This window comes from Poecilia reticulata, chromosome 3 (assembly GCF_904066995.2).
Source record: "Poecilia reticulata chromosome 3, P_reticulata-male-v2, whole genome shotgun sequence".
Lineage (NCBI taxonomy): Eukaryota > Metazoa > Chordata > Actinopteri > Cyprinodontiformes > Poeciliidae > Poecilia > Poecilia reticulata.
The window spans coordinates 26,620,101-26,647,726 of NC_088832.1; the positions used below are offsets into that span (position 1 = coordinate 26,620,101).

General features: G+C 38.2%; 1 protein-coding gene across 2 annotated transcripts in view; it reads left to right on the forward strand.

Annotated features, from left to right (window-relative positions):
• The window catches only part of thsd4 (thrombospondin type 1 domain containing 4), a 37,425-nt gene extending 20,559 nt beyond the window's left edge, over positions 1-16,866 (forward strand). For both annotated transcript variants that reach the window (XM_008405528.2, XM_008405529.3), the window contains 11 exons: positions 8,057-8,261; positions 10,595-10,770; positions 10,931-11,027; positions 11,396-11,590; positions 11,707-11,836; positions 12,409-12,613; positions 12,866-13,039; positions 14,440-14,613; positions 14,734-14,913; positions 15,277-15,421; positions 15,638-16,866. In XM_008405528.2, coding sequence (XP_008403750.2) covers positions 8,057-8,261; positions 10,595-10,770; positions 10,931-11,027; positions 11,396-11,590; positions 11,707-11,836; positions 12,409-12,613; positions 12,866-13,039; positions 14,440-14,613; positions 14,734-14,913; positions 15,277-15,421; positions 15,638-15,780 — 1,824 coding nt within the window. In that variant the 3' untranslated portion in view covers positions 15,781-16,866. The remainder of the gene's footprint in view (positions 1-8,056; positions 8,262-10,594; positions 10,771-10,930; positions 11,028-11,395; positions 11,591-11,706; positions 11,837-12,408; positions 12,614-12,865; positions 13,040-14,439; positions 14,614-14,733; positions 14,914-15,276; positions 15,422-15,637) is intronic.
• The last annotated feature ends 10,760 nt before the right edge of the window (positions 16,867-27,626 follow it).

A 27,626-nucleotide genomic window follows, 5' to 3' on the forward strand; every position in this document is an offset into this window, starting at 1 on the left:
ATTGCTACACAAAACACCAAACCTGGGTTTGTGCTGTGGTTGTAGACCATTGTTAGTCTGCAAGTTAGTGTTTCCATTATACCAGAGCCAGGACTAAAATCTGAGGGAAAGGAGCAAATTGAATAAATGTGTGAGTTATCTTACAAATTGTAGATGCAAAACAAGTCTAAACAGTATGTCTTGTTGTATTTTCGGGCTGATTTAATACTTTAAAAAATAATATATAATGTCTTCTGTGAAATTATATGCAGTTTTGGCACATTTCTCTGATAGCTTTGAATCAATTTGTGTTGCACTCAGATTGAAATTTGGTAATGAGAGTTAAAACCATACATTTTTCTTATATTTTTATACAAAGAATTGTGAATATATGAATATAATCTGTAATCTCCAAAAAGCATAAGCTCTTCTTTTAGTGGTCTGCTTACTGCATACTGTCCAGTGAAACGTTTTTGCCCCTTAAAGATTTATTTTAGATAATGAAAGAAATTTTTATATCTGACCAAAACAACAAATATAAGGATTCCATTTATTTAGATAAAGCTACCCAAAAGTAAATGGGCTGTATTGTTTAATTATTCACTTGAATACATTTTTAGAGAAAGACACTGCATGTCTTTGTTGCCAACCACGGAAAATTAAGCTTTCATATAGAACCTGTTTGTCAAAGTAAAAAAGGAAAGCTAGAGAATTTCAAGATCAGATGAGAAACAAAGTTATTATAAGTTGGTGTGAGTAGTGCCAGACTAACTTTTAGGAAAATATTCTTTGCACTGACTTCATAAAAGTGGAACCTTTTTGGAAAGTGTGGCTCCTTTTATTCAGGGGGACAATGATATGAAGCTCACCAGAAAATCAGACTTTGAATTGCTTTTAGAATCACAAAAGTCATGGTCTGGGCTGACCTTGTCAACCTTGTCAAAGCTTGGACTTGAGGCTGATTGAGATACTCTGTGTGACGTTGAAAATGATGTGCATTCTTGAAAACCTTCTTAAAACGATTCTGAAAAGAGAAACGGACCAAAATTACTCTACAAAATTTGAAAACTGCATTCTGCATTAAGTCTGGTATCCGTTTGATGTAAAAAAAAAAGAAATTAATAAAAATTTTGGTATTGAATTCCAAAGAATTAGGTGCAACAAGAAAAGCACAGTACAGCATGTTTCACATTAAGACTGGTAGCACTGTTTATTGGTCAGGGTGAAATGCTCACCCTGAATCATAAAGCGCTGACTTGAAGGAAAGACAGAGATGACTACTCTTTCTCATTAAAACCAGTTAAATTTGTGCAGCATCTCAGCATGTGGGAGGCAGATGGAAGTGGCAAAGTGAACTGACTTTTATTTCTTCCTTATCAAAATCTAAGCTTATAATCTTGTCTCTTAGATGAAAGTTTTTCAGCGCCAAATTGGGAGAATAAATATTTTAAAAAGTCCTTTTGCCTATGTGTTTGTCAGATATCAGTAATGTCAATTCCGGTTGAAGTCAACTCCTTTTTAAATTCCTTGTCACTGGGATTATGTCGGCTTTGTATCCTCTTTTTGGAAGCCACCCTAAATCAGTATCACATTTCCAGATGAGCTTAAAGTTAAAGCTGACCTGTAACAACTTTATCAGCTTCTTACTAAATACTTTTACCAGCCTCTAAAGTGCTTTTGAAATCCCTTTCATGAATGTCAGATAGTCCTCTTCAAAATAAGCTCAGAAACGGGTCTTGAGTTTCTGCGCAGTCTGTTTCAGAATACCTTTCTACACCTTCCAAATTGTTCAGATCAATCACACATTTATGTCAAAACCTCATTAAAACCTTATATGAGAAATAAAACGTCAATATACAAGGTAATGAAATTCAAAACAGGAACATATTTTATGTTAGCATTCCCCGTCTCTCACAGTTTAATTTGTCCTTTTACTATCTGTTAATAAGATGAAAGGCCACCTGCCAAAATGCAGGTTATGAAGTTCTAGTGGGAACCCAGTGTGGATCTATGTAGATCAAGACTTGGGAGGTTGAATCACCACATTGTTTTCAGTCTGGGAAGGGAAGCCATCGTTTTATGCATGTCCTGCTTCAATTTCTTTGTGTTTTTCATAGAATTAAGTTTGGCGGCATGTAGCCAGAAGAGTTATTTGTGTAAAAAGACTCAAGCAGACAGCTTCTCATTTTTAACTCAAACTGCTATTACAAAGTGGTGGAATGCAAGCTGAGTCCAGAGAAATACCCAGTCTTGTTATGTCTTCTTCAACACTTGGCTTGAAACACATCAAACAGAAATGTCATAAAACAGCATTTCTGTCAAACCTACAAGTATGAAGAAGCAGACTATTATTTAGTGCTTTGGACTGGCAACTAGTCTATCTTCTGGCATTCTTTTGTCTGTAAGCCACTGACCAAAATCATACATGTGCTTTGAAGATTAAACATGATATGTTTAGAAAGGAGAGAGAGGAGTCAGAGAAATATACGGAAGATTGTATTAGACATAACTGTAGTTTCTATTGTTGTGTATGGGCCAGGACAGCTGTCCACATCTGGATGCTGGTGTTGCAGCTGCTGCTGAAAGTCTGGATTTCGGGCCAGGACTGGAAGTGTCTGTCAGCCGCAGATCATTCTGTTTCAGATCCAAAAAGACATTTAGGTGTAAACCACAGTCAGTCCTGCCTTCACTTTCCTTATGGTTTTATTTAAGCTTTGTGTGTGAGGATATGAGACCCTTTTAATTACGCCGGAGCAACAGTTGCACATTCATGTAAATGCATGACCACTTTATATATGTACCATAGCGTATATTATATAAAACGGCAAATATTTATGTGCAGTGTCTTGCAAATATATTCTCACCCATTGATCCTTTAAGTATTTTATCAAAACACAACCACAAACATTTTGTATTTTGTTTACATTTTATGTGATAGGCCAACAGAAAAAAAGGGATTTGCCTTTTTCATTTTTGTTTTTACAAATGCAAATGTGTATTTAATTGGACAAAATAGAAGTTACAGCTGCATATCTCTTTGGGCATGTCGGCATCTTCTCAAAATAACTCGAGCTCTGTCAAATTTGATGGATAGCATCTGTAAATATCGATTAAAAAAAAACAAAAAGATTTGCCCTTCTCCAATTAGATCCAGTTCCGGACTTTTACTGGGCCTTTCTAAAAGTCCCAGTAAAAGTCTAAAAGACTTTTAAACTTTTATAAGTCTAAAAGTCTCTGGGAACAACGCTCTGGCAACAACAGAGCGTTGTTGCTCTGGCTGTTATTTTAGGATTCTCCTAGGCTAAAGTCTTTTGCCGCTAATATCTGTCTTCCAAGACAGTTGGTATTGTAATTTTTTTACTTTTGTACTATTGCACTTTTAAATATGACGGCTGCCAAAAATAAACTGGCACAAGGCATGCAGTCTGGTACAACTTACAAATTGTTAGCAAGTTAAGCAGACAAAAGCCAGACCATTCAAAAAGTACAAACATCCAGTTAATGCATTAGCATTAGCTGCCAGGCAACTAGAAGCTTCCTTGGGCCTAAAGTAGGGTTTCAAAAAATACTTGCTACCTTAGAAGTACAGCAGGGAGAGTTAAAATGTCCCTGCTGTACTTCTAGTGCTCTCTGAAGCAATGTGCTTCCCTCAGCTGTTTATTGTATTTACTATGTCTGACATTAAAATTTGTTTTCTAAGCTGAGATATTTAAATGTGACAATAAAAATCAAAACAGAACAAATTTGTAAGGGGGGAAATGCATTTTGAGAGCTACATTTCAATAAAGCTATGGGTTGGAGACGCCTTTGACAAGATCTATTGTAAAGTCAAAGTTGCAGTGGAAGCGCTGTCAGAGCTGAACTTTGGACTGGATACACCTATAAAAGAAAACAACCCAAAGTCCTTCACAACGACCATGTCCAATTTAAAAGACTTGTTTTGTTTCATGAGAGGAGATGAAATCTTTACTGACTCGTGTGTTTGAATCCCTGTCTAACGAAGACCTTGGAATGCAACGAGTTTAAAAATCATCTGCTCGTGTGGAAACCTGCCAGGATTCACTTTGGTTGATGGTTTCTGGGTTCACATCTTGACTTGGAGACAACTCCACTATCCTGATGCACATAACCACATCCAGATGAAGGCTGGGCTTTAGTGACGCTATATAAACCATGTTTTACTTCCACTAAAAACAGAACCATTTTTATTAGCCCATGACAAAGCCACCCATAGAGAGAGGATGATTAAAAAAATCTGTTGTTCTCCCTCACTGGAGAAGCAAATCCAAGACTCGAAAGCTGACTCAGAAGTTATTAAAAATAATATTCAGGCATATAGGAGCTGGCAACATTTTACCTGATCTACAGTCGCATGTGCTTATGGGTTCTTCTCACACCGGCTAAGCCTCGCTTCCATGGGTTCACACTTAAGGCTGAATTTGTCAGTCCGGAGGGAAGGTCTGGCATTTTGAAAGATTATTCAGGGACAAATTGCGTTCCATATCCTTCTTGCATATATGCTCCTGTCAAACAAATGAGGAGTATCTTTCTGGGTTGTTAAATTCTCATGGAGTCTCATGGCTCTAGTTATTTCGGAGAAACAAATGTATTGGGACTCCTTATGCTTAGTTGAGGGGAAATACAGTGATCCTCCAGATTTTAGGTAGAAACCCCAGTTTTGTGTCTCCATTCCTGATCTCCCTTGACACGCCAAAACCACAAATTTATGTAGAAGGAGTAGAATATTATTGTTCTGGGCCACTCTGTGCTTGTCCCTTAAGGACTCATGACAGTCGTCCGGCGCTGAAACTGTGAACTATTTATCGTTTTTTTCTACACATTGTTGCTACTTGACTTTAACAAATTGGACTGATAATTTTAACTCTGTTTTCTTGGTTATTTGGGACGATCCTTCCCAAAAAAAAAAAAAAAAGAATCCACGTGGAGCGTAACAATTAACATTAGGTACACACACACACACGCTCTGCTTTTCAAACCATTCTTCTTGAACAAGAGAAAATGGTTTTGTGTGGAAACACAAGCTGATCAGCAATTTCTGAAATTCCCAGACTGGCCCAATTTGTTCCACAACCATATCACTTTGAAATTCACCACCACAGTGATTCACCGTGGGGCTGCTGTGTACATGGTGATGTGCAATTTTCTTTCTCCGTCACACATAGAATTTACAAACAAGCCAAAAGCTTTTGTTTACCTCCTTTCTCACCAGATCATCGTTCATGCTTGTGGTTCTCCTCCCAACATGACCCAAGGCATTCAACTAGAGCTCCAAACAGTATCTTTTGTGGCTTTCTTCAAAAAATAGCTTTCTTATTACCACATTTATATAAAGACCATATTTGTCCTGTCAACACATTCTCCCACTTGCAGTGTGGATTCCTGACACTCCTCCAGAGTAACTATTAGTTGGTATGGTAATGCTCTCCATGACCGCTTAGAGGACATGTCTTTGTAGGTCAGTAGTTGTACTCTTTCTGGTATAGGATAATGGTTTGAACTGTGAAGCTTAAGATATTATTTTATTATCTACCTCTGCGTTAAACTTCTCCATAGTTCTATCCCTGACCTGTTGGGTGTGTTCCTGGGTCTTAATGATGCTGTTTGTTTTGTAAGGATCTCTGACAGAACAGCTCTATTTACACTAAGATGAAATTACTCACATAGTGGTGGCAATTGAGTTCCTTTCATTTTTGCCTAATACCCAATAAATCAACAAATTCTGGGAAGGAACCTTGAACTGGGATCTTTCTTTATGGAGTTTGAACATTCCCCCTTGAGACCCCAACGGCCCTGCAAGGATAAGCAGATATACAGAGGATAGATAATAGGAATGTGTTGAAAAAAGTTGCCTTTCATCCAGGTTCTAACAGATTTTTATGTATTTTACTGTAGCTGAAAGCAGCACATCAAACTGTTAAAAGTTGTGCTCTTAAATGACTCCTTGGAATCGAGAAGGATGGTTTTAAATGTTTATGTTTCAAATGAAAAGAGTAAATATCATATCACATTTTCCAACCATAACTGCTGCACATGATTGGTCATTCATTTAAACTGTGGTAGGACTAATGTTTCTTTGTGGCTGATTAGCTGTAAATGAGGACAGCAATGATGATGGTGTGTGATTATGCTCTTCGACATCATGGGGCCTAGAGCTGGATTTGTATTTGTAAAGGAAAATAACAACTGTACAGCATGAATCATCATTTCCAACCACAACTACCACACGATTGCTCGTGGCTTTATGCTCTGATAGCTTCATGCTGTAGAGATTTTTCTTAGAATGCATTCAGATGCTCAGTAGATATTTCAAACTAGATATTTCATTTGAGTTGTCTCTTGCTCCTGTGTAGCTTCTCACTGTGCTGGACACATTTATTGGCACTCAAGGTAAATATATGTAAAAATACTTTTACCTTTTGTAAATGTATTTTAGTTGTATAATATCATATTAAAAAAAAACTATATTGCTGTGATTTACTTGATCGATTAATAATAATTTCAAGAAGCCTCCACTTATGACTTTCTAGTTTTGCTTGGGTATCAGTATGTTGTGAGGCAGATGGCAGTTTGCTTCAACTTCAGGCCCCTGGACTGGATGAGTTCCCACATTTATTTTCCACAATGCAAAGTCAAAATGATGGCAAGACTGCCGTCAACATGGCAACTGACCGGTTGGGAGTTATGTCAGAAAAAAAGTGTTACTTTGTCCTTCTGTCATAAACATAAATGTGTGGAGTTTACCAAACTCTGCAAAGTCTTTAACTGGAACCGTCTGCTTTAGTCAGAATAGACAGAGATTTAACTTTGACATGGCAGGCATCCATGTCTGCCATAAAATTTATTTGCATGTAGAAAAACACATTCACACCACATTAAACACCAGAGAGACTGTACAAGAATGTGGCATTTTGCTGTAGCAATAAAAAACTAATTTATTTTAGGACTTTTTACTCATCTTTACCAGACATGCAATTAAATGTGGCTGATCAGCAATGTGAAAGGACCTTGCTGTGTTTTACCTCGTGCTTCATTCATCGGGCAAACTAAAGAGCCGTTTCATTTGCGCTGATCTGTAAAAAGAGGTCATAAAATGTGGCCGTCGCTCGCTGTGTCAAACTGTTACGTTTAATGATGTGATCCTGTCTTTATTCAGCTCCAAGTTGTGCCACAATATACTGACCACAGAACTGTTCAGCTGTTCAACACTTCTCTCTATTTCCATCGTTTACTATTTCCTTCGTGAAAGCGGGCACGTCATGTTTGCTTTGGCTGAAAATAGAGAGTAATGCTAAGAGCGGGAGAGAGCCAGCTTCTCCTTTTCAGCTTCCCTCGTTTGGCTCAGATCACCTTTTCCTGCCTCCATCTCTCCTTCACTCTACCTTTCACCACCTGTTTATGGTCTCATTGCTGTATGCCTGTTCTGCCACACGTCTGCTGCAGATTTATCGCAGCTTAGGAACAGCAAAATCCGCTGAGATGGCCAAAAATTGTGTGAGTTATGATACACGTCATGTAAATTTGTCTCATTTGTCAGTTGAATTGGGTTTTCCACCTCACAGCCGTGTGACATGCGCAGAATCCAGTCTGTGTTGGAGGGGCTGTTGTCTAAAATGTATTTATTTATTTTTCGTGCTTATGTGGGAATACAGCTTCAGTCCTAAAGGGGAAGCATGGTTATTTTATTATGCATATGGTAGATCTACATAAAATTCAGATAAAAGGCTACAGCGCTCTGTTTGTTTGAGTGAATGGTGGCTTACTGAAACACATTTTGGTTCCTTGAGCAGCTGTTTATACCGATTGCTGGTTTTACTCCTGATTATGGAGTGCTGATGTTAACTGTTCTGTTTTTACTACACCCAGCTTTCCTGTAATTTGCTACAATTGATGTGGCACATAAAACTCACATCCTAAACTGGCTCGTTCGCACATCCTGTAAATCCTAAATTATAGCATGGCATGGTTTTGTGTTTCACCTTTATGAACTTTCTCCTGTAATAACTATCACTTAACCCTTCCTTGCCCCCTCCCTCCCACCCCCCTCTCTGCTCCATAGAGCCTTGGGTGCGATGAGTATCTTGGATCTGGGAAGGTGGTTGACAAGTGCGGCGTGTGCGGAGGTGACAACTCGACCTGCAGGCTGGTCTCAGGAGTGTTCAAACACAGCTTGTCCAAGATTGGCTACCACAAGATAGTGGAGATCCCAGAGGGAGCCACAAGGATCAACGTGACGGAGATGGTGAAGAGCAGAAACTACCTGGGTGGGCAACAGAAACAGACCTTGATGACGATACAGACGATTCTCAACTTTGTGGAGTAGTAATAGTGTCTGTGGTTTTGCTTTGCATGTTTACTTTAGACTGTACACCTGAAAGCTGAGGAGGTAGACTTTCTTATCATCTCTAAAAGTGGTACTGAGCAATTATCTTCATCTGTCTCTGTTGAACTTTAGCTGGTTTTTCATTATTCTTCAGTCCAGTCATTGTATGTTAACACCATATCGTCCAGAAGTGGACATGTGGTGGACATAAGAAGGAGTACAGCAGCTAGAATATTTTAACTTTTAGATAATGCATCATCAGCGGATGAATAGTAGAGGAAACATCAGGTGAAGAATGAACCTTAGAGACATGTTGTGCTTAAATTGATCAACTGTTGGGCAACAGTTGATCAGTTTATACTTGTGGACATGGCACTGGCTCAACCCTTGAGGTTAGGAGTTTGTGGGCTGTGCAGACTCCTAACCTCTTAACCTGGTGTAACTATTGGCATTGCTGCCTTGCAGCAAGAGGTTCCTGGGTTTGAATCTCAGCCTCTCTGCATGGAGTGTGTTCACCTGAGTTCTTTCAGATTCTCTGTCTTTCTTCAACTGGCTGAAACACGCACATCAGGGTGATGGGTTCAATCCAGAGATTGCTTGCAGGAATGAAGGCATGCTTATTTCCTCTATGTGTCTGTGTCTGATGGGCAGGTGACCTGACAGCTGGGGAAAGCGACGCTGTAAAAGATGAACAATTATAGAAAACGGATGGACGGGTTGAATAGAGAAGTTTTAGTATCTGCTTGTTTTATTTAGAGCAGGGCATTTTAAGTCCGTATAGGCACATTTTTACAACAGTGTAATGGTCCTTGAATATTTGCAGTCTGGTCTACCATCTGAATATTTAAATCCACTCATTAATTTAACAAGAATGAGTAGCTATATTCAGTATTTTGACAAATACTGTAAGTTGGAAACGGCATAGTTAGAGTTCTCATTCATTCTAAATGCACACTTTGTTTCCCTCCAAATAGAGCATTTCATTTTCCATCCTGCTTTACAGTTTCTGGTTGTCATCTACTTAAGAACTTTCCTTTATTTTACTTCTGGTCCTATGTAGAAAAAAATTAGAAATCTATCTCCTGCACACACTGTTATGGCAGCAGTGAAAATAAACCTCATGAGAAGTGATGACACAAACCATTAATCATAAATGTAAAATTTTTAAAAATGTAGATGCCGTGATGAATTTTAAAAAGTTGTAGAAAAGCCTGTAGGACATTTTCACAGAATGGAAAAACTTGAGACAAAATGACACAAGTTCACAATGTTTACACAAACGTTAGCTTAACGAACAAAACTTCATAGCATAATTCAACACAGTCAGCAACAGTTGTTCCTGCTGCTACGGAAATTAGAAAATATGTGGTTACTTATGGTTGCATAGGATTATCCATGAGATTTGTTAATTTGATTTTGATACAATTTGATAGTGTTCTGCTCTCTAAATAGCAACACAAGCTAATATCAGCTGCTTAGTTAGTCAGACTATCTGCTGTGGTAGTAAAGCTTCAGTCTCGACTTCTCCTCTGTAGTTCCAAACAATGTTACCTTAATAACACTGTTTGAACACTGCTGTGTTTTTCATGTATTCGGAAATCAAAGAGTGAGGGCTATTGCTGCTTGGTATATGCTTCCAAACAGACAAGAAGGTCTTTCTTGTAAGAAAAGTGGAACTTGTATAAAAGTTTCTTCAGACAGATGACTCGTAGCTGAAAAAAGACTGAGGTCACTCCAGCATTTTGTTTGACATCTCATTTTAAATAAATCTAAAATCATCTACGATGTCCAAAATATGTCCTATTTTCTCTTCTCTCTCTGTCTCAGTTTCTCTTGATCAGACTCTGTTTTACACTGCACATATCCAACAGTGCTTTTAGTCGTCCAAACACTCTTTTACAAGCCAGTCTAATGTTACACTGCTAATGCTTTTCTAATTGCCTCTTGCATTTAATCCACAAAATCAGCAGAAAACATCCAGAGAGAGTTTGTTAAAGGATTTGCATGAAAGATTTTGCGAGCACCAGGAGACTGAAACAGTAGTCAAGAATATTGGTGTTGAAAAACCAGACATTTCCTCAAGCATTTAGCGGCGATTCAGTTTTGAGGGTGTATGAATGTAGTTTCAGATGCATGTCTTTTGTTTTCTTGTCAGCCAGATTTTATTATAAATAATACTTATAGAGAAGATTTGTGCGTAATATTTCTTAAGATTGGTTTGAGCTCAGAGTTGTTGTTGGTGATTATATGGTCATTAATTTCTGTGTCTTGCAGCTCTGCGAAGCCGTTCAGGGAGATCCATTATAAATGGAAACTGGGCTATCGACCGACCGGGGAAATATGAGGGTGGAGGTACCATGTTCACCTACCGCAGACCCAATGAGATCAGCAGTACAGCTGGGGAATCCTTTCTTGCTGAGGGCCCCACCAATGAAATTCTGGATGTTTATGTAAGCAAAAAAATGATGATTTTTTTTTTTTTTTTAAGTTCTCTCCAATTTTATGGCATGAGTTTGACTTGAGTCAGCAAAAAAGTTGAAAAGCATGACTAAATATTATGAAGATTTTTTTTTAGGCTTGTCTTCAAAGTCTCCACCACTTGTCTTTTAGATGATCTTTCAGCAACCAAACCCTGGGGTTCACTACGAGTACATTCTCTCCTCTGAGAAAACCGTCAAGCCTCAGCAACCAACACAAACAGCAGAAGGTGAATTACAGCTAACTCTGCCGAGAGAGAGAGAGAGAGAGAGAGAGAGAGAGAGAGAGAGAGAGAGAGAGAGAGAGAGAGAGAGAGAGAGAGAGACTTCCAGCAGTTAACTGAAAGGTTTAATATAGCACAGCCTAGTTTGATTTTAAATAACTGCTGATAATTAATGACACAAAGATTTACAGAAATAGTTGTTGATGCTCTTTTCCAGTAATCTACTTATATTAAAGTTCTTAAAAGAAAATGGAACAGGTTTTACGATCAAAAGGTTTAACAAAAAATTGACGTCAGAAATTGGAAATGACAGTTGATGGTGGTGACGGCCGGTGCAGTCTGGTATTATATTTTCTGTTTCTGTGCCTCCAAAGAATCTGCGAGAGGACAGGATGAGTACACGCAGCAGAGCCACACGCAGCAGGAGAACTTCAACTCTGCAGGAGGGGGAAGATATCAGCCACATCTTCCTGACAACCAGGTACCTGCTGTGGTTCCTCCAAGACGTGACAGGGAGTACAACTGGAAACTGACTGGCACCACAGAATGCAGCGCCTCCTGTGGAAAAGGTTAGAGAGCTCAACTTGGGCATAAGGTTTAATGTGTTGAATTTCAAGCAAACGTCCATCATGACTATGTCATTGGCCAAATTAAATGTTGTGGCCAATGCAGAAATTGTTCTCAGGTTTCAGAAATTCAATCTTCCGCTGCGTCCACTGGCTGAATCACGTCGAGGTGTCGGATGCTTTTTGTGAAAGCAGCAGCCGCCCAGGTCCACAGGAGGAGGCCTGCAACCTGCAGCCCTGCCCAGCATTGTAAGGGGAATCACTTCTGTTCTCATTGGCTAATTTCTGGTAATTACTTCACTTGAAGAACATTGTGTTTAAAACGCAGCTAAAAAGTAAACTCTAGGTAATGACCAAAATAATATCCTTGGAGTCATTATAATCAATGTCACTGTTGGGGTTGAATATGAATTATTTGGTTTCAGCTTTTTGGTATTGAAGTGATGGAAGTTGACATGCATGTTTTGCTGCTGGGAAACTTTGAGTCCTGTTTTATTTTAGAATTTTACTTTGATGCAGTGATTGAGCAGTGTTTACTGATGGATGGTGGCGCCACTCAGCAGTAAACTGTACTCTGTGTCTCCGCAGAAAGATTTGCTATGATAATAATTTGGGGAGTTGTACAGAACCGAGTCCACTCTTTGGTTTGCTATTTCAGAACCTGTGTATCCCGCGACGCCTGTACTTTCCCGTACAGTCATCCTGAACATTCAGTTTTGTTTTGCATAATCTGAATATCATAACTTTTACCAGCGTGACGCATCTCTAGAAAAATACATATTTTATGCAGTGTTGCTAACATTAAGCTTTCATTGGATTAGTTGGGATATCGGAGAGTGGTCGGAGTGCAGCAAGACCTGTGGACTGGGCATGCAGCACCGGCAGGTTCTGTGCCGCCAAGTTTATGCCAACCGCACCCTCAACGTCCACACGAGCCGCTGCCGACACCTGGAGCGACCCGAAACGGCCAGCACCTGCCAGCTCAAGATCTGCAGTGAGTGGCAGATCCACTCTGAATGGACATCTGTGAGTGAAAACAATCGGGTGGAATGACTCAAACATGAATTATTCATCCGCTGACTTCAAGTTTTGAAAATGTATTTCTGCAAAGAAGATCATTTTTCTTTAGTTTACTTTAATGCTTACATTTAATACATTAGTTTAGTGTTTTTTCATTGTCATCTTGTCAGTTTATTCATAGGTATAGCGAATGAAACTCGTCACAACAGTGAAGAGGCAACAGTCCCTGTTGTAACCGAGCGGTCTGTGTCTCCATAGTGTTCGGTGCCGTGCGGGGTGGGTCAGAGGTCAAGAGAGGTGCGCTGTGTGAGCAACGTGGGTGACTTCGTTCCTGATGAGGAGTGCAACATGAACCTGCGACCCACCAACGTAGAGAACTGTGACATGGGAGCCTGTGCCAAGAGCTGGTTCTACACCGAGTGGGGAAACAGGGTAGGAGAATAAATTATTAGATGCTATAGTTTTGTTTTTGTTTTTTACACTTTTATGAACCTACTGTATACAGCATCCAGGCTTACCAACTATTACAAAATGTTCAATTTGATGTTTTTATATATTTTTTTAAAACTTTGACTTTTTAATTTTGCTCGCCATACCCACAAACATTTTCATGTTTGAAATGATGAAATACATTTAAAAAAAAGGCATGAAAGAAAAAAATCTGTACAAGGCAGCCGAAAGTCTGTATCTTCAGCTTGAGTTTATGAAATAGAAATTAGTCATTTAGCAGGAATTTGGGGAAATGCTTTCCAAAATCAGAAGCTTTCTGACCTTATAAACGTGCACGTTTATAAGGTCAGAAAGGGTGCACCCTGTGGAGAGATTTAAATCTTCATTTATTGCAGTGGTTTGAGTAGTGAAGTAAAGTTCTGCATTAAAAAAGCATTAGGCAGCCATGCAGATATTGCCCCAGTCTCTCTTTTTTCTATAACATCAAGCCATGTTTTATGCCTGATGCTTTAACTGCACAACAATAATATAATGGTCAAAACATTGCTCAAAGGACACTGTCTGAATCACCACTCAATCTCTGGAAGTAGTTCTGAAATTTCATTTCTTTCATGCTGCTTGCCCATGTGGTGGAGTGAAAGAACATGACATACTCATCTTCCTTCATTTGGCTCCTGCATAAAGGAAAAAATTGTAGGAAAAACATGAAGAGAAAGTGGCTATAGTTTTACCTAATAAAACAATCTGTTACACCAGCAGATGACTTATCCTGATAGAGGATCATGAAAAGAAAAGGTAATGGTAATAGAATGCATTTTAGCTAACTAAGCTACTTCATGTTCACACCACAATTGGTCGTTCAGTCAATAAAGTTTATTTGTATACCACATCTCAGCAACAAGGCAGTTCAAAGTGCTTCACATCATAAAAACACGGAAACACAAAGTCATAGAACGCAGTCAACAATTGAAGCATTGCATTTTGTCAAGTGCCATCGTTGCACATCAGAATATTGATTAATGTTCCATTTCTGATGTTTCAAAAGCAACTCTAAGGTTTTAAATCAGTCTCGATTGAAAGGCACTCAGTAGTATCTCCTTTAGCCATATTATAAACTGTTACTTCTCAACTTTGAGTAAGAAAGACAACTTTGAATGGCTTATTCACAGAATAAGAAGCGCTTGCAACACAGTTTGTTTCTTTGACTATTATTCGACTCCTGCTATGGTTAGAAATGTTCACATTAACCTTCATATAATTGTATTGTTTGTATATAAGCATTTCTTCACTACTTTGCTCTAAACTAAGAAGAAGAATATGTTTTTTTATGACAAACCTGCTGATTACTGCCCCACATTAATTACAATGCTTTTTCCCTGAAGTGCTCCGCTGAATGCGGGATGGGTGTCCGAACCCGCAGCATTCTTTGCCTGACCAACCATATCAGCAGCCTCCCTCTGGAGGGGTGTGGCAGCGAGCGGCCTGCAGACTCCCAGGTCTGCAACAACGGTCCCTGTGACAATCGAATCGAGTGGTTCACAGGTCCTTGGACCCAGGTACGAAGAAAGGCAAAAGGCTTTAGCAGAAACTTTTTAGCGTGTTTTCTGTTTTTTTTTTTGTGTCTGTTTTGCATTTTTTTATTTAAAATATTACATGCTGGGGGTTTTTTAAACCAGTGCTCTGCAGAATGCGGCTCAGGCAGTCAGCAGAGGTCAGTGGTGTGCCTGATAAAGTCTGATGAAGGATTTACCGTCATGCCACCCTATGAATGCTCATCCTTGGACCGACCACTCAGTCAGCAGAGCTGCAATATTAAGACCTGTGGTTCGAAGTGGTACCACACTGACTGGAGTGCGGTGAGTTGCAACAAATATATATATGTTTTTCCAAATTTTACTCTTAATTTATTGTGAAGGGTTTTATTTTTTTGTTCTATTATTACTTCTTTTTTTTTTTCAACTGTGTGCTTTATTTACTTATTCCTGTTGCTGCTCTACACTAGGAATTTCACCTCTGAAATACAATTAATTAAAGGATTCTAGAATTTAGTCCAGTCATGGGCCACAAATGGCCGCCGGGCCACACTTTGTGGCCCCTGCTGTAAAGTGTTCCAGTGTAATGCGTATTTTATGCATACAGAATTTATGCCAGCGGTATAAACTGCACAATATTTTGTCGAAGCAGTTCTCACTCAATCCGCTGATTTATGCCCTTCCCAGTGTTCAAAAACGTGCGAAGGAGGTTTCCGCGTTCGGGAGGTGCGCTGTCTGTCAGACGACATGCTGTCCTCTGAGGCCTGTGATGAGCAGCTGAGACCGGCGGACAGGGAGGACTGCAGCCCTGAGCCCTGCATACCTCAGATAGGTCAGCCAACTTTTACTACATTGTCTGGAATACCACTGACAAGGGGGATCAGTATCTCCTGATGATTTCAGCATCCTCCTGAACATATGTTCACTTGTAGTATCTGCAATGTGAAACTTGTTCCAGGGAAATTCATTTTCATTTGTTTTGAAAAAAAAAGATCTCGATGTGGAAGTTGCCCTGGTAACTAGTGATTTTTGTTTTCGTTTGCTTCAGACTTGAACTGCAGAGACAAGTACTACAACTGCAACGTGGTGGTCCAGGCTCGCCTCTGTGTTTACGATTATTACAAAACAGCATGCTGTGCGTCTTGTTCACGCATCGCACACAAACAGAAGGCACACCGAGGTCACAGCTAGCACCGACTTCCTGAGGATCCTAATTCACGCCCACTAAAGGTTCTCTGACCCCGAGCCTGCCTGGACAGACGGACGGGCAGGACCTTTTCCAGAAAGGACCCTCGTTAATGTTAAGAGCGATGAAAACCAGAGAAGGACCATTTGTGTTGGATCTTTTACAGGTTGCTGTTGGGGAACCAAAAAAAAGGCCATAAATCATGTGTGACATGAATCTAGGTGCTGGAAATAAGGAACGTTATCCGGATCAGCGAGAGCCACAACAAACAGAGGCATCAGCAACAAAAACTTGTCGGGTTCTTGTTCTTCAGTTTGAGATGAAGCGTTCACAGCTGGCTCTTGTGCATCACTTTGTCCAGACTGCCAGTGAACCCTCTGCGGAGGATATATTCTAACAAAGTGGAAACTGTCCAGCATATAATAAGCGGTTTCACATCCAGCCTCACTAACATCGGCTCATTAAACTGAGCTCAGCACAAAAACATTCCTTTCATAAACAAATTCTGTGCATTAAACCCTCCATGGGGCTAACGACGTGTCCGTTCCTACGCTGCCCTGAGATGTAAGAGCAGCTTATGTAATATAATTATCTGTATATATGTTTGTGAATGGCAACGTTTGATAAATGTTTTTTTTTAATGGTACTCTGAGCCTCCCACATAACCTAAAAGGAGGGGGGAGTCCTCTTTATTTATGTATGTGACTCTCCAGGGTGGTTGCTACTTTATCGGCCACTGGTGGCTTCTTCTTTTCAGCTGTTCTGCCTCTAAGCCAATCGCAGCCTCTGAACTGGATGTGGGCGTCTCTCCGCCTGCTGGATGGCAGAACCAGATGCTTCAAACACTGCTGATTTTTGACAAGTTGAAAACATGACTTTTGTTTCTTTTCTTCCCTGTGCGTCAGGATCACTCCACAACCGAACAATTCTTGACAATGTACACACAACGTTTAAAATATTTTTAATGCTTTATTGGTATAGCTGCATTGTACAGATGGCTTGATTTGATATGTCTGCGGTTCATACATTCCTGTTTATAATTTAGCCCTTTTTACCGTAACAATGTTGTTTATAAACGTTCTCATGTAGTACCTCACAAGTGTTGAGCATTGTTATTACTAATCCCCTCTCAATTTACCTTTGGCTACTGATTAGAGGTATTTCAATAGTTGAGATTATTATTAAGACGTTACACACAATTTCAGACCTTCATTTCTGGTGATGAGACCCAAAAAAGGTTCGTCTCCATTTTGGATTTTCTCCAGCTTAACAACACTCCACTGATTCTCTATTGGGTTTTGGTCAGGCTGGTTTGCTGGCCAGTCTAGGACAGTAATACTGTTATTAAACCACATATCTGCACTTTTGTCAGTATGGATAAGTGCCAAGTCTGGCTAGAAGAGGAAATGAACATTTCCCTTAAAGTTGTTGAGAAAATACTGAACAGCTGCACTGACTTCGGACTCGGTGAAACACAGTGGACCAACACCAGTGAACTCCAGACGTGACTCTTTAAATCTTCCCTAACTTTGCACTGAACCCTAATCAACATGTATTCTGTGCATCTACACTTTTCCTCTAGTCTCTGAGAGCAGGTTTTCTAAATGAAATGCTAAAATTGTATTCATCTGAAAAGATCATACCTTGAGCTTCTGATGTATGTGGTTCTGGATGGGTTACAGCAAAGAATGCAGCAGCTGTAGTTCATGTCCTGGATATGGTTATGTGTGGTGGATCATGAAGCACTGACTCCAGCTGCAGGCCACACTTTGTAAATCAGTCCCAACTCTTGAATAATCTTTGTTAATCCAGCCTAGGTGATCTAATTTTATCTCTAAAATAAGCCAGGGGAGGATGCAAATTGTTCATTGATCCTCACCTTTAGCCTGTTCTCCGTCTCACCAAAGGAGAAGCTTGTGTATGCATCTGTGTGAATCACAGCGGAAAAAAACAGAATGGTTTCAGATTCAGCATGCCATCAATAGATTTGGTTTGTTACCATAAAATCTCGAATATATGAATTCATTCTACCATTTGTTGTTTTTAGGGGGAAAAGTCAAGTAAATGTGAAAAGAAAATGCAATCTGTATTCTCTATTCTTTTTTTTTTTTTTTTTTACCTTTGAGGATGTCATTCAAATAGACTATGTTTAAAAATATGAGAGGTATATGTGGTTTTGCACTCATAGACCTTTTCTAAGAAAATTGCCTGTTTCCGATGGTGGTTGTTGGTGGAGTTCACATCTTTGGTGAAGATTTCCCTCTTTTTCTACAGACAGACTGAATCAGTCTAGTGGCGGCTTGTTGCTGCCCCAAACAGGTCAGAGGTTCAAACTGAGCGCTCATCTCCTGTTTAGATTACAAATTGTGGCATGTGGGTTGTTAAATTTATTCACCATTTTATAGTCTGACCTATGGTGCAATTTTCTAGTCAATATGTGCCGTCATCTGAAAGCAATTTTTCCTTTTGAAACATGCTGTTCTCCTTTCATGACTGCATTTTTTTCCCCCAACAACGTCGATAACTTAAAAAATGAAAACCTCAAGGATTTGACACAGTAGAACATCTAGTAGTTAACTGGGACATTTATTTAGGCAAGTGAAAGATTTCGATAAATATATAGAAATGCGTCACACATCCATGAAGCTACAGGTTGTTGCATGTTTATCTTTAATATATTTTTTCCTGGAGTTGCAGGTCACTTACCATGCAATGTTCAACAAATCTGTCGAGAGCTAGTGGGAGTTTGGAGTTTATTATCAATCAAAGAGGAAATTATATTAAATCATTTCTGTTTTTCATTGAAAGCAAAGACTTAACTATATTACTTTAGAGCCATCTAGTGGATAAAGTTTGCACCAACATGCAGGACTCCTCATTTACCTTCTGTGTGAGCAATGCTCCGACCTAACATGTTTCATATTTTAGTAAATGTTTGCATTTATTTTTTTTAAGTAGCTAATCAGAAGGTGCAGAATAATGAACTAAAGTTCTTTACTCACTGACCTCATTTTAAAAAATTTAATGGCTGCATGATGAATGATAAATGTTGATAGCATATTATGTCAAACTCTACTGGAATTCATTCTAAGTTTTGACCAGAAAATACATACGTTCTCCGTTGTTTCATTTTGTAGCAAGAAAATATTTTAATTCAGGTCCTTTTTCATGCCAAGGTCTGTGCTTTGATGGTGCAATGTTTAAATGAACATGATCAGAAGCTTTTGTTTTCCGTTTTGGTAAACTTTCCTAACTATTTTAAAGATATTCTAATGTCCTGTTTAGTTTTTTTTTTTGTTTTTTTTTTACAGTCTTGATCCAGGGGCTCTCTTACTTTTTGTTGCATGCTGTTCAATAGCAAATGCCCAAATAGGTCGAAAAGTTACCATATTTTTAAATAACTTTTTTACAAATATAAATCTGTAAATTTGCTCCTCTTACTAGTCTTTTGAGGTTTGACTCCATCAGCTTTCCATTACTAGAAACTCAGTTTTTGTCGATTGTTCCTTGCAAAATAGCTCAAATTCAGTCAGACTGGTTTTGAGAGAAACCATGCATGTTGTTTTGAGAGAAATTCCCATGCATGCATTTGTTTTTAATCTCAAATATTACATCTTAACACTCTGTGTGTTTGTCATGTTCAAAGAGAAACTGCCACTGCAGTTATGAGTCTTTTGCAGCTTTTAATGGGTTTCTTTCAGTATTTGCTGATATTTAGCTTCATCCAAATTATCGTAAAATCTGAAAAGCTTCCATGTGTCTGATCCATGTGTCTCATGCATTCCAACAGAATGATGTTGGAGTGTTAGGTGCCTCTAAAGTGCTACTTTTGTTTGTTTGTTTATTTAAGGATCCCCATTAGTTTCCCCCCCCCCCCCCCTGGGTGCATGCCTCAAATATTGCAATAACATCATGCTTTTAGAAAAAAAAGACAATAAAATACCTTTTTATAAGATGCTTTTTAATCTGTAATTAATGTATTTACAGAAGCCAACATGTTCCAGTAATAAAAGGCACTATACACAGCTGTTCTTTTAGAGTGTTAGCTTGAGGCAGCTAGCATGTTTGTCTTCAATATATTTGAAGACAAATATATTGTCTTCAAAATACCCACCTACAACATGTCTATTGCAGGTGGGTGTCTTTTCTGTATGTAGATTAAAAACAATACTTTCTACTCAAACTGCAAGCAGGACTAATAGCCTTCTTTCAAAAAACAGTTTTCCTCCTGAATGTGGAAGAGTAGCTGCATGAAACACAGCACACAATTTCCAGTGTTTCTGATTTAAAAAAAAATCTTCTGTTTTAAACAATTAGTCAGAACTAACCAAAAAAAAAAAAAAGTTTATCTGCAGAATGTCGGCGAAACTGAGGCGATGCACAGTTTTATCTGTGAGTCTCTGTAACTTCATCAGTGCTGCAGCTGACAGTGTACAAAGCCCTTTGAGGTTACGACTTACTCCCCCATCCAAGTAACATGGCTTCCAGGCGGGTTTGGAACAAAAAGAATGGATTTCCACATCTATGGCTCCGTAACAGTCAGACTTAATCAGTCCAAAGGCCGGGTGGAAGAAAGACTCTTGCACCAAAGTAAGAATAGGACACTCTGTAACACACAGCAGGGAAACAGAAGTTGGATGTAATCTAAGGTTCAGCAGTGGTCAAAAACAAGAAGAAAAAGGGCAATAATCTCACTGTTGGTTTTGGAATTGTATCTTTCTAAATAACAACCACAGACAGCCACATGGCTGAATAGAACATGAGCGTCTGTGCCGAACTGCAGCCTCTGTTCTCCTCCTTTCAGCAGCACCACTGACTTTTTGACTAAATCGTCTCAGTTCTCAGTAAAAAGGCAGCTAACACCTTCAGGGTATCATTACCCAGTCGGTAGACGGGCCTGAAATGACACCAGGATGGAATATCTCAGGAGAATCGGAGTGAAACTGCAACAAAGTGCTTAAAGAATTAAGAAAAATGACTTCCACTATTATTTTCCTCATGTTGAAAATTTGCCATAAGACCTAAATTTCCTCACTGTGGGATGGTAAATAACATTTATTAGTCTGATCTATTCTGCTTCATGTTTGGACAATTATCTTCTCTAGTTTTGGACACAGCCTAAATGTTTCTTGTTTTCCAGCTAAAATCACAAAAATTATTTCGGCTCGCTAAATAATAGAAGAATGAGAAACAGTTTTTGGACACTCTCAGGTTGCTGCACCTTTAAAAAGGTAAGAAAGCCGATGATATGCTGCTATGATGGGTTAATCAAAACATTTTAATTTCCCTCCCAATCTATGAAACGCTGCTTCTATCTGTGACATAATTGAATCAAATCAATCATAATAAATCAAATCAAATCAAATTTTACTTGTAAAGCACATTTCAGCAGCAAGGCTTTTCAAAGTGCTTTACATCATAACAAACACAAAAACCACAAAGTCGTGCAACACAGAATCAACAATCAAAACATTACATTAAGTCAAGTGCCATTGTGAAATTACGTTTCAAACACAACTCTAAACAGGTGGGTTTTTAGTTGAGATTTAAAGGAAGTCAGTGTTTCAGCTGTTTTACAGTTTTCTGGAAGTTTGTTCCAAATTTATGGTGCATAGAAGCTGAATGCTGCTTCTCCTCGTTTGGTTCTGGGGATGCAGAGCAGAACCAGAACCACAAGATCTCAGGGGTAATAAACAGTAATCTTATAATTGCATTACCCTCAGAGTTGCTTGTCATTGCCGCTGCCGACATTTTTTTTTTATTTATTGACTCAAATACATTTTAACCTCTGAACAAAACCAAAAGCTTGTCAGTGACATTTGATTTTATATTTTATTTTCATGTCTTTCCTCTTTGAAGAAATCTGAAGCCTTTCTTGATTAATTTGGTGATACATTTTTTATTTCTTATTTTAGAAGACAAAGTTCTTTGTGACATTTGATCCATGATGTAACAACATGTAAGTTTACGATAAAGCCCAATAAGTAACCTCTATGAATGCCAAAATGTGCCATATTTTCCTTGAAGAACTTTTATTTAGCCAGGATGAATACACATTTGAAGAAAATATGTCAATTGAAATCAAACGCTGTCATTCCTTCGAATTGAAACATCGTCTCCTAAACAGGGAAACCTCAGTCCAGGCTTATTAATGCTCCTATCCCTCTGAACGTAAGGAAACCTTTGCTTTTATATTCTTCAGCTTAAAAAAATTGTTCACATGCTCCATCCAGTGCAGGCAAAACATCATTTCACAGCATTTCAATCTGGAGTGTGTGTATCCAAACCAAACCAGCAATTAAATCAAATTAAATCCCAAAGTGGTTTTACGCTGTAGGAATTTGCAGTCTCTAAGATGAAAACCACTTTTGATTTTCACCTCGACTTCACATCCGCAACCTTTAGGGATTTACAAGGTTTGCAGCAGAACAACCAGCATGTTTAATGAGCCTTGAATTAGCAGGGTAATTGTAATTTTGTAATTTTTTTGTAATTTACTGTGACCTTTGCCCTCCCATTCAAAGTGGAAAGGGAATCTGAAACCTAATGATCTGCAGCCTCATATGTTTATATGTTTATATTTCATTTTCAGGCTCTTGGTTTAATCTACTCTTTTTTTTGACACTTTTCCAGAGGGCAACATGCTGAGGTGACTTTGTTTGAAGGTTCATTTTTGATGGACTTAAAAGAAAAGTAAAAATATATTCATGCAATTATATGAGATATAAAGATGCATCTCGATAAGCTAGAATACAATCAAAATGTTCCTTCCCGGTAATTTAATTTGAACTGAAAATCACATATATGGACTCATTACATCCAGAGCAATATACACTGCTCAAAAAAATAAAGGGAACACTTAAACAACACAATATAACTCCAAGTAAATCAAACTTGTGTGAAATCAAACTGTCCACTTAGGAAGCAACACTGATTGATAACGGGGACCCTCGTCGGGTCAATCAGTGTTGCTTCCCAAGTGGACAGTTTGATTTCACAGAAGTTTGATTTACTTGGAGTTATATTGTGTTGTTTAAGTGTTCCCTTTATTTTTTTGAGCAGTGTATAATATACTTCCTAGCAGCTAATCAGACATCAGACTTGTTTGTCTTTACTGGTGATGAAAACTCGTCACTGGAGGAGAGGAAGACCGGCTCTGCCCCGTCCAGGATGACTGCAGTGTCAGGGTAGCCAATAATAAAGTCTGCAGGTAGATTTTTGCATATCTGGTGCTCCGGTTTCAAGATCATAGTATAACCAAGTACTGTAAATAAAAAGTTAGTCCACGTTGTGATGATCCGGCAGACCGTGGACTGATGGACGCCGTCAGCTGGTCAGCAGGTCCAGGTGCTTGGATCCAATGGAAATGTAATCGGCACAACGATGATGGCTCAGAAACACATCACGAGGTGTAACAATGCAAACCTGAAAATTTTAAAACAAAAAAGAAACTAATAAGCGTTCATATTTAGCTGCTCAATGTAATCAAAACTAATAAATCCTCAGCTCTTTTTGAAAGTTTTGCTTAAAAATAAATTGACAATATCTCAGGAAATTAAATGTTTAAGTGAAATAGTTCTGGTATCACAAAGAAACTGCAAAAAATGTTTCAGATGTGTAACATCACTGAAGTTACTGGGTAAGGGTGAACTAAAATATTTACTTAGAAAATGCATGTTAAAATCTGAATACTCTTTTGAAAGTGTGCAGCTGAAATTAATTTAAACTACTATAGTAGTTGTTCCTGTTGTTCTGCAGGTTGGACTGGATTAAGAGTAAGTGTAAATATTCTTATAATTAAACCAACGTCAACCACTGGTTAAACCAATATTAATTATTGGCCTAATTATAAGTTATTATTATTAATTTAAGTATTTTACTCCGGGTTTTATCCAATTACTCAAAATGTTTAGATTTTATTCCTTAAAAACCTTTAATGCTTTAAAATAAGGAATGGTCTGAACTATTTTTAGACTGATGCAAGATAGAAACTTCCTCTTTATTAAGGAAACCAGCTCTTCCTGTTTCATGACTCTCTTTCTGCCTGACTATGATTTTTTATGATTAAATAGAAAAAAGTAGAATTAAAGCAAAGTTTGCAGGACACAATAACAATAACAACACACACAACCAGATTAATTTTATTTACCTGTGTAATTAATTCTAAGGTAATTTTATTTATGATTACTATTAAACTAAAATCTCCAGCATGGGGAAGTGGGATGAGCTCGACTTTTCTCGACACAGTAAATGTCATTTCAGGCCCTTTTTAAAACAGGGAGGAACAATTAATTTCAAAAATATATAATCAAATAAATCTACATCTACACAACCATAAAAAGGTAAAAATTATATTAAACACATTTGAATTTGATCATTGTTATAAAACAATGCAGTGGAATTTTCTTTATAATGCAGGTTGGTAGAAAGTTATTGTCAAAGTCAGTGACTTTCCAGCAGCACCCTGAAAAAGCATGTGGTGAAGGTGGGCAATTAAAGCAACTTAGTTTTTAAATTTGCAGCAATCTTGTTTCTGACTAAAAGTGTGTCACCTGTGGATAGTTGATCCGTGGTGATAATGACGTCACGGCAATATTTCCACTTAAGCAAGCGCTTGGCAAGATTAGTTGGTTGATTGCATCCAATCATTGACTCCGCAGTAATCCCTCCTCCTGAGCTCACATGTGGTGACAGTGGATGCCTGACTGCATTGAGACATTAACTTTGCGGCAATTGCTCCTCCTAACCAATCATTAGGCAACATTAGACAGTTGAGTCAATAATTTTCCCTGCAATGACTTTTTCTCAGTAAGTGATGACAATGAATGGTTTATTGCATCCGGTCGCTGACTTTGCAACAATCTTGAGTAAGAATAAGAAAAGGAACAGCTCTCTAAGGACTAAGAAACCTCTAACACAAACAGGGGCATTATTAGTGGCAATCTCCTGCAAATTACTTGGGGTTAAAGAGGAAAAAAAAGACAAATTAAATTATCATGTAACCCACTTTGCTGCTGTGTGCTTGCAAACTAGATAAGTAGGATGTCTGACAGGTCACCAGTCTTGAATGCTAATTGGCAGTCCAGCTTTGCCAGTGCACAGCTGAGACAATTTGTAATCCATTCAGTCTCTAACATTTTGTGACAACCAACTAGATAACACAGCCTTTTCCAAATATCACTGGATTGAGAGATTTTAAAGCAATGGTGAGTGAACTTTGACATTTTTAGATTCTTGAATTCCTAAAACAAACAAACATCAAAAGACACACAAGCTGCTGCAACAGAGTAGAATAAGTTCATGCAAAGCCACAGACAGCCGATCTGCCGGGGACGCACATTAGTGTCTGTACTTTCTGCAGCATCACTACCTCGGTAAAAGTCTTAAAGGCCAGGAAGACAAAAAAAAAATCTTAAACAGGGTGGAGTTGTACCAAGAGCGACATAAACTTGCCTTAGTCTGGTTAGTCAAGCCTGCAACACCATCACCTCACAAAGAGACAAAACAAACAAATAAAAAACCTTAGAAAAAGATGTCCGTTGTATTAAATACTGTGAACATAAACTGCTGAGTAGCAAAAATGTAAAGATAAATCGTCTTTGCCATCTATTATTTATTTCTATATAATTATTTTTATTTTAATGTAATTAAAACTGACAAGTCTAAAGCGTAGAAGTGACTACTACAAAGTAATGGGGGTAAAATTATTTAGTCAAATGCCCTCTGGCAAGAACCAGACCTTTAATTAGTTGGTAGTCTGTCAGCTCCTATTTCATACATTCATATTTTTTTCACAGCCGGGATCTGTTTAATTTCACAGAGAGCATGTATCACCTCAATTCAAATATTTACTCATTCTAATTTATGTTTAGATGTTATGTTATTATTCCTTTTTAAAAAACAACTAACAGGAAGCCTGTATGGAGTTTCAAGTTCTCCAGCTTTCCACTGATATACTGGTGGTAAAAGTCCAAATCATGTTTGTTTGGTAATTTCTTGCTTCCAGTAGAAGTGTTGTAAGTTTAATTGAAGATGATTATGTGTGTATGTGGTCCTGTGACATGCAGGGGAATACTTGTACTGCCTTTTACCCGTTGACTCATGGTGAACCCTTTAAAACAAAAGAATAGATAGATATTGGTCAATAAAGGAGAAAAAGGAGATAAAACTGTAAGGTTCTAGCATTTTATCAAGCAGTGAAATGTTTCAGGTGAGATTTTCACAGGTTAACAGAAGAGGCGCAGCTTTGCTTTAAAACAACATTGTCAGGAGATTGACCGATTATTATAGATGACTGGAGATATATGATGCAGGAAGCTCGAAATGATGTCATGAAAGCCAGTCAAGTCAGACATTAAGATCTAGACTGGACTGCCAGTAGGATGGTCAAACATTTTAAAAGAAAAGAACCACTGTGCATTCTCTGTTAAACATGGTGGTGGCAGCATCATTTTGTGGGGATGTTTTGCTCAGCACAGACGGGGAAGTTCCTCAGAGTTCATAAAAACACTTATGAAGCTAAATGGGTGAAAACCCTGGAAGAAAACCTTGGGTTTAGAGCAAACATGACTCAATCGTACACTGGACCTGCATCCAACTAAAAATCTTTGACTTGAAAGTTGAACCTGAGCTGATTTGCAAATAAAAATGTCCAGAACTTTAAATCTCTACATTTGGAAAGCTGGCAGGAATAGAAGCCAATTGTAATTACAGAAAAGATGGTTCTGAAAACTAAGAACTTACCTTAGTAGGGCTAAACAGACAAACTTTATCACTATGCACAGCTTTGTGTTTGTTTATCCCATAAAATCCACATCAAATATTCTGCAATTTGTGATTGTAAACTGAAAAAGGAAAAAAAACAAAAAACAAACATTTATGAATAGTTGGCAAGCCACTGAATTTTAAAATTTTTTGGTCAGAGAGGAAATATACTATTTTATTGTATTTGAAGCCAAATGGGATCAACATTGCTTTTTGAAAACACCAAATTGCAGAACATGAAAGCTTTCTCTTAGTTGCAGCAGACAGAGAAGGGCTTGATGATCAATTTGTCAATCTGAGAGCCCGGCAGAATAAAAATGCTCCCGTAAAATTGAAAGATCAGTCAGAAAAGCACAAAATTGAAGCGTTATCCACACAAGGCAGCAGAAAACATCACGCTGTCGTTACCATCCGGCACACGGTTGCACAGAGACAAGATGTGGTGATTTATTATGAAGAGGACGATGCAACACATTGTATATTTTGGTAAGTAATCATAAAATGTTCCGACTCGCATCTAGTTTACATTAAATAATCAGACACAGAGGCAGTGAGGTGAAGCAGTGGTTAACACTACTTGCATAAATAAAAGCCTATCATTGTGGAGTTTTATTTTCATCACTAACATATCTACGTTTTATCTTGGTAGAAAAATAATACTAACTTTCAGCTGGCTGAAGTGCAGTTATATGATTTCTGAGGAACAGATGCAAATAAAACATCTTCCCAGAAATATTTTTGGGGGAGATTTTAAGGATTGTACACTTGATGTTAATGTAGAAAGATAATTTAAAGTTTTCCAATAGTTTGCATCTTTACTTTTCATTTAGACAGATCTACAGTATTTTGAGACACCGCTGTATAGGTTAGAACAACTATACATCCAAGAATGAATTACCATAAACAGTAGGAAAAATATAGTTCCTGAAATGTCCACCACCAACCTGCAAAGAGTTTAGTGAGGCGACCATTAAATTCATAGTTGCCATTTTCCATCCTGGTTTCTGGTTACAACCATGACAATGAAGAAAATATATATTGAAGGTTAAAATTGTTTTTTTTTCTAAAAATGAAATGCATCAACAAA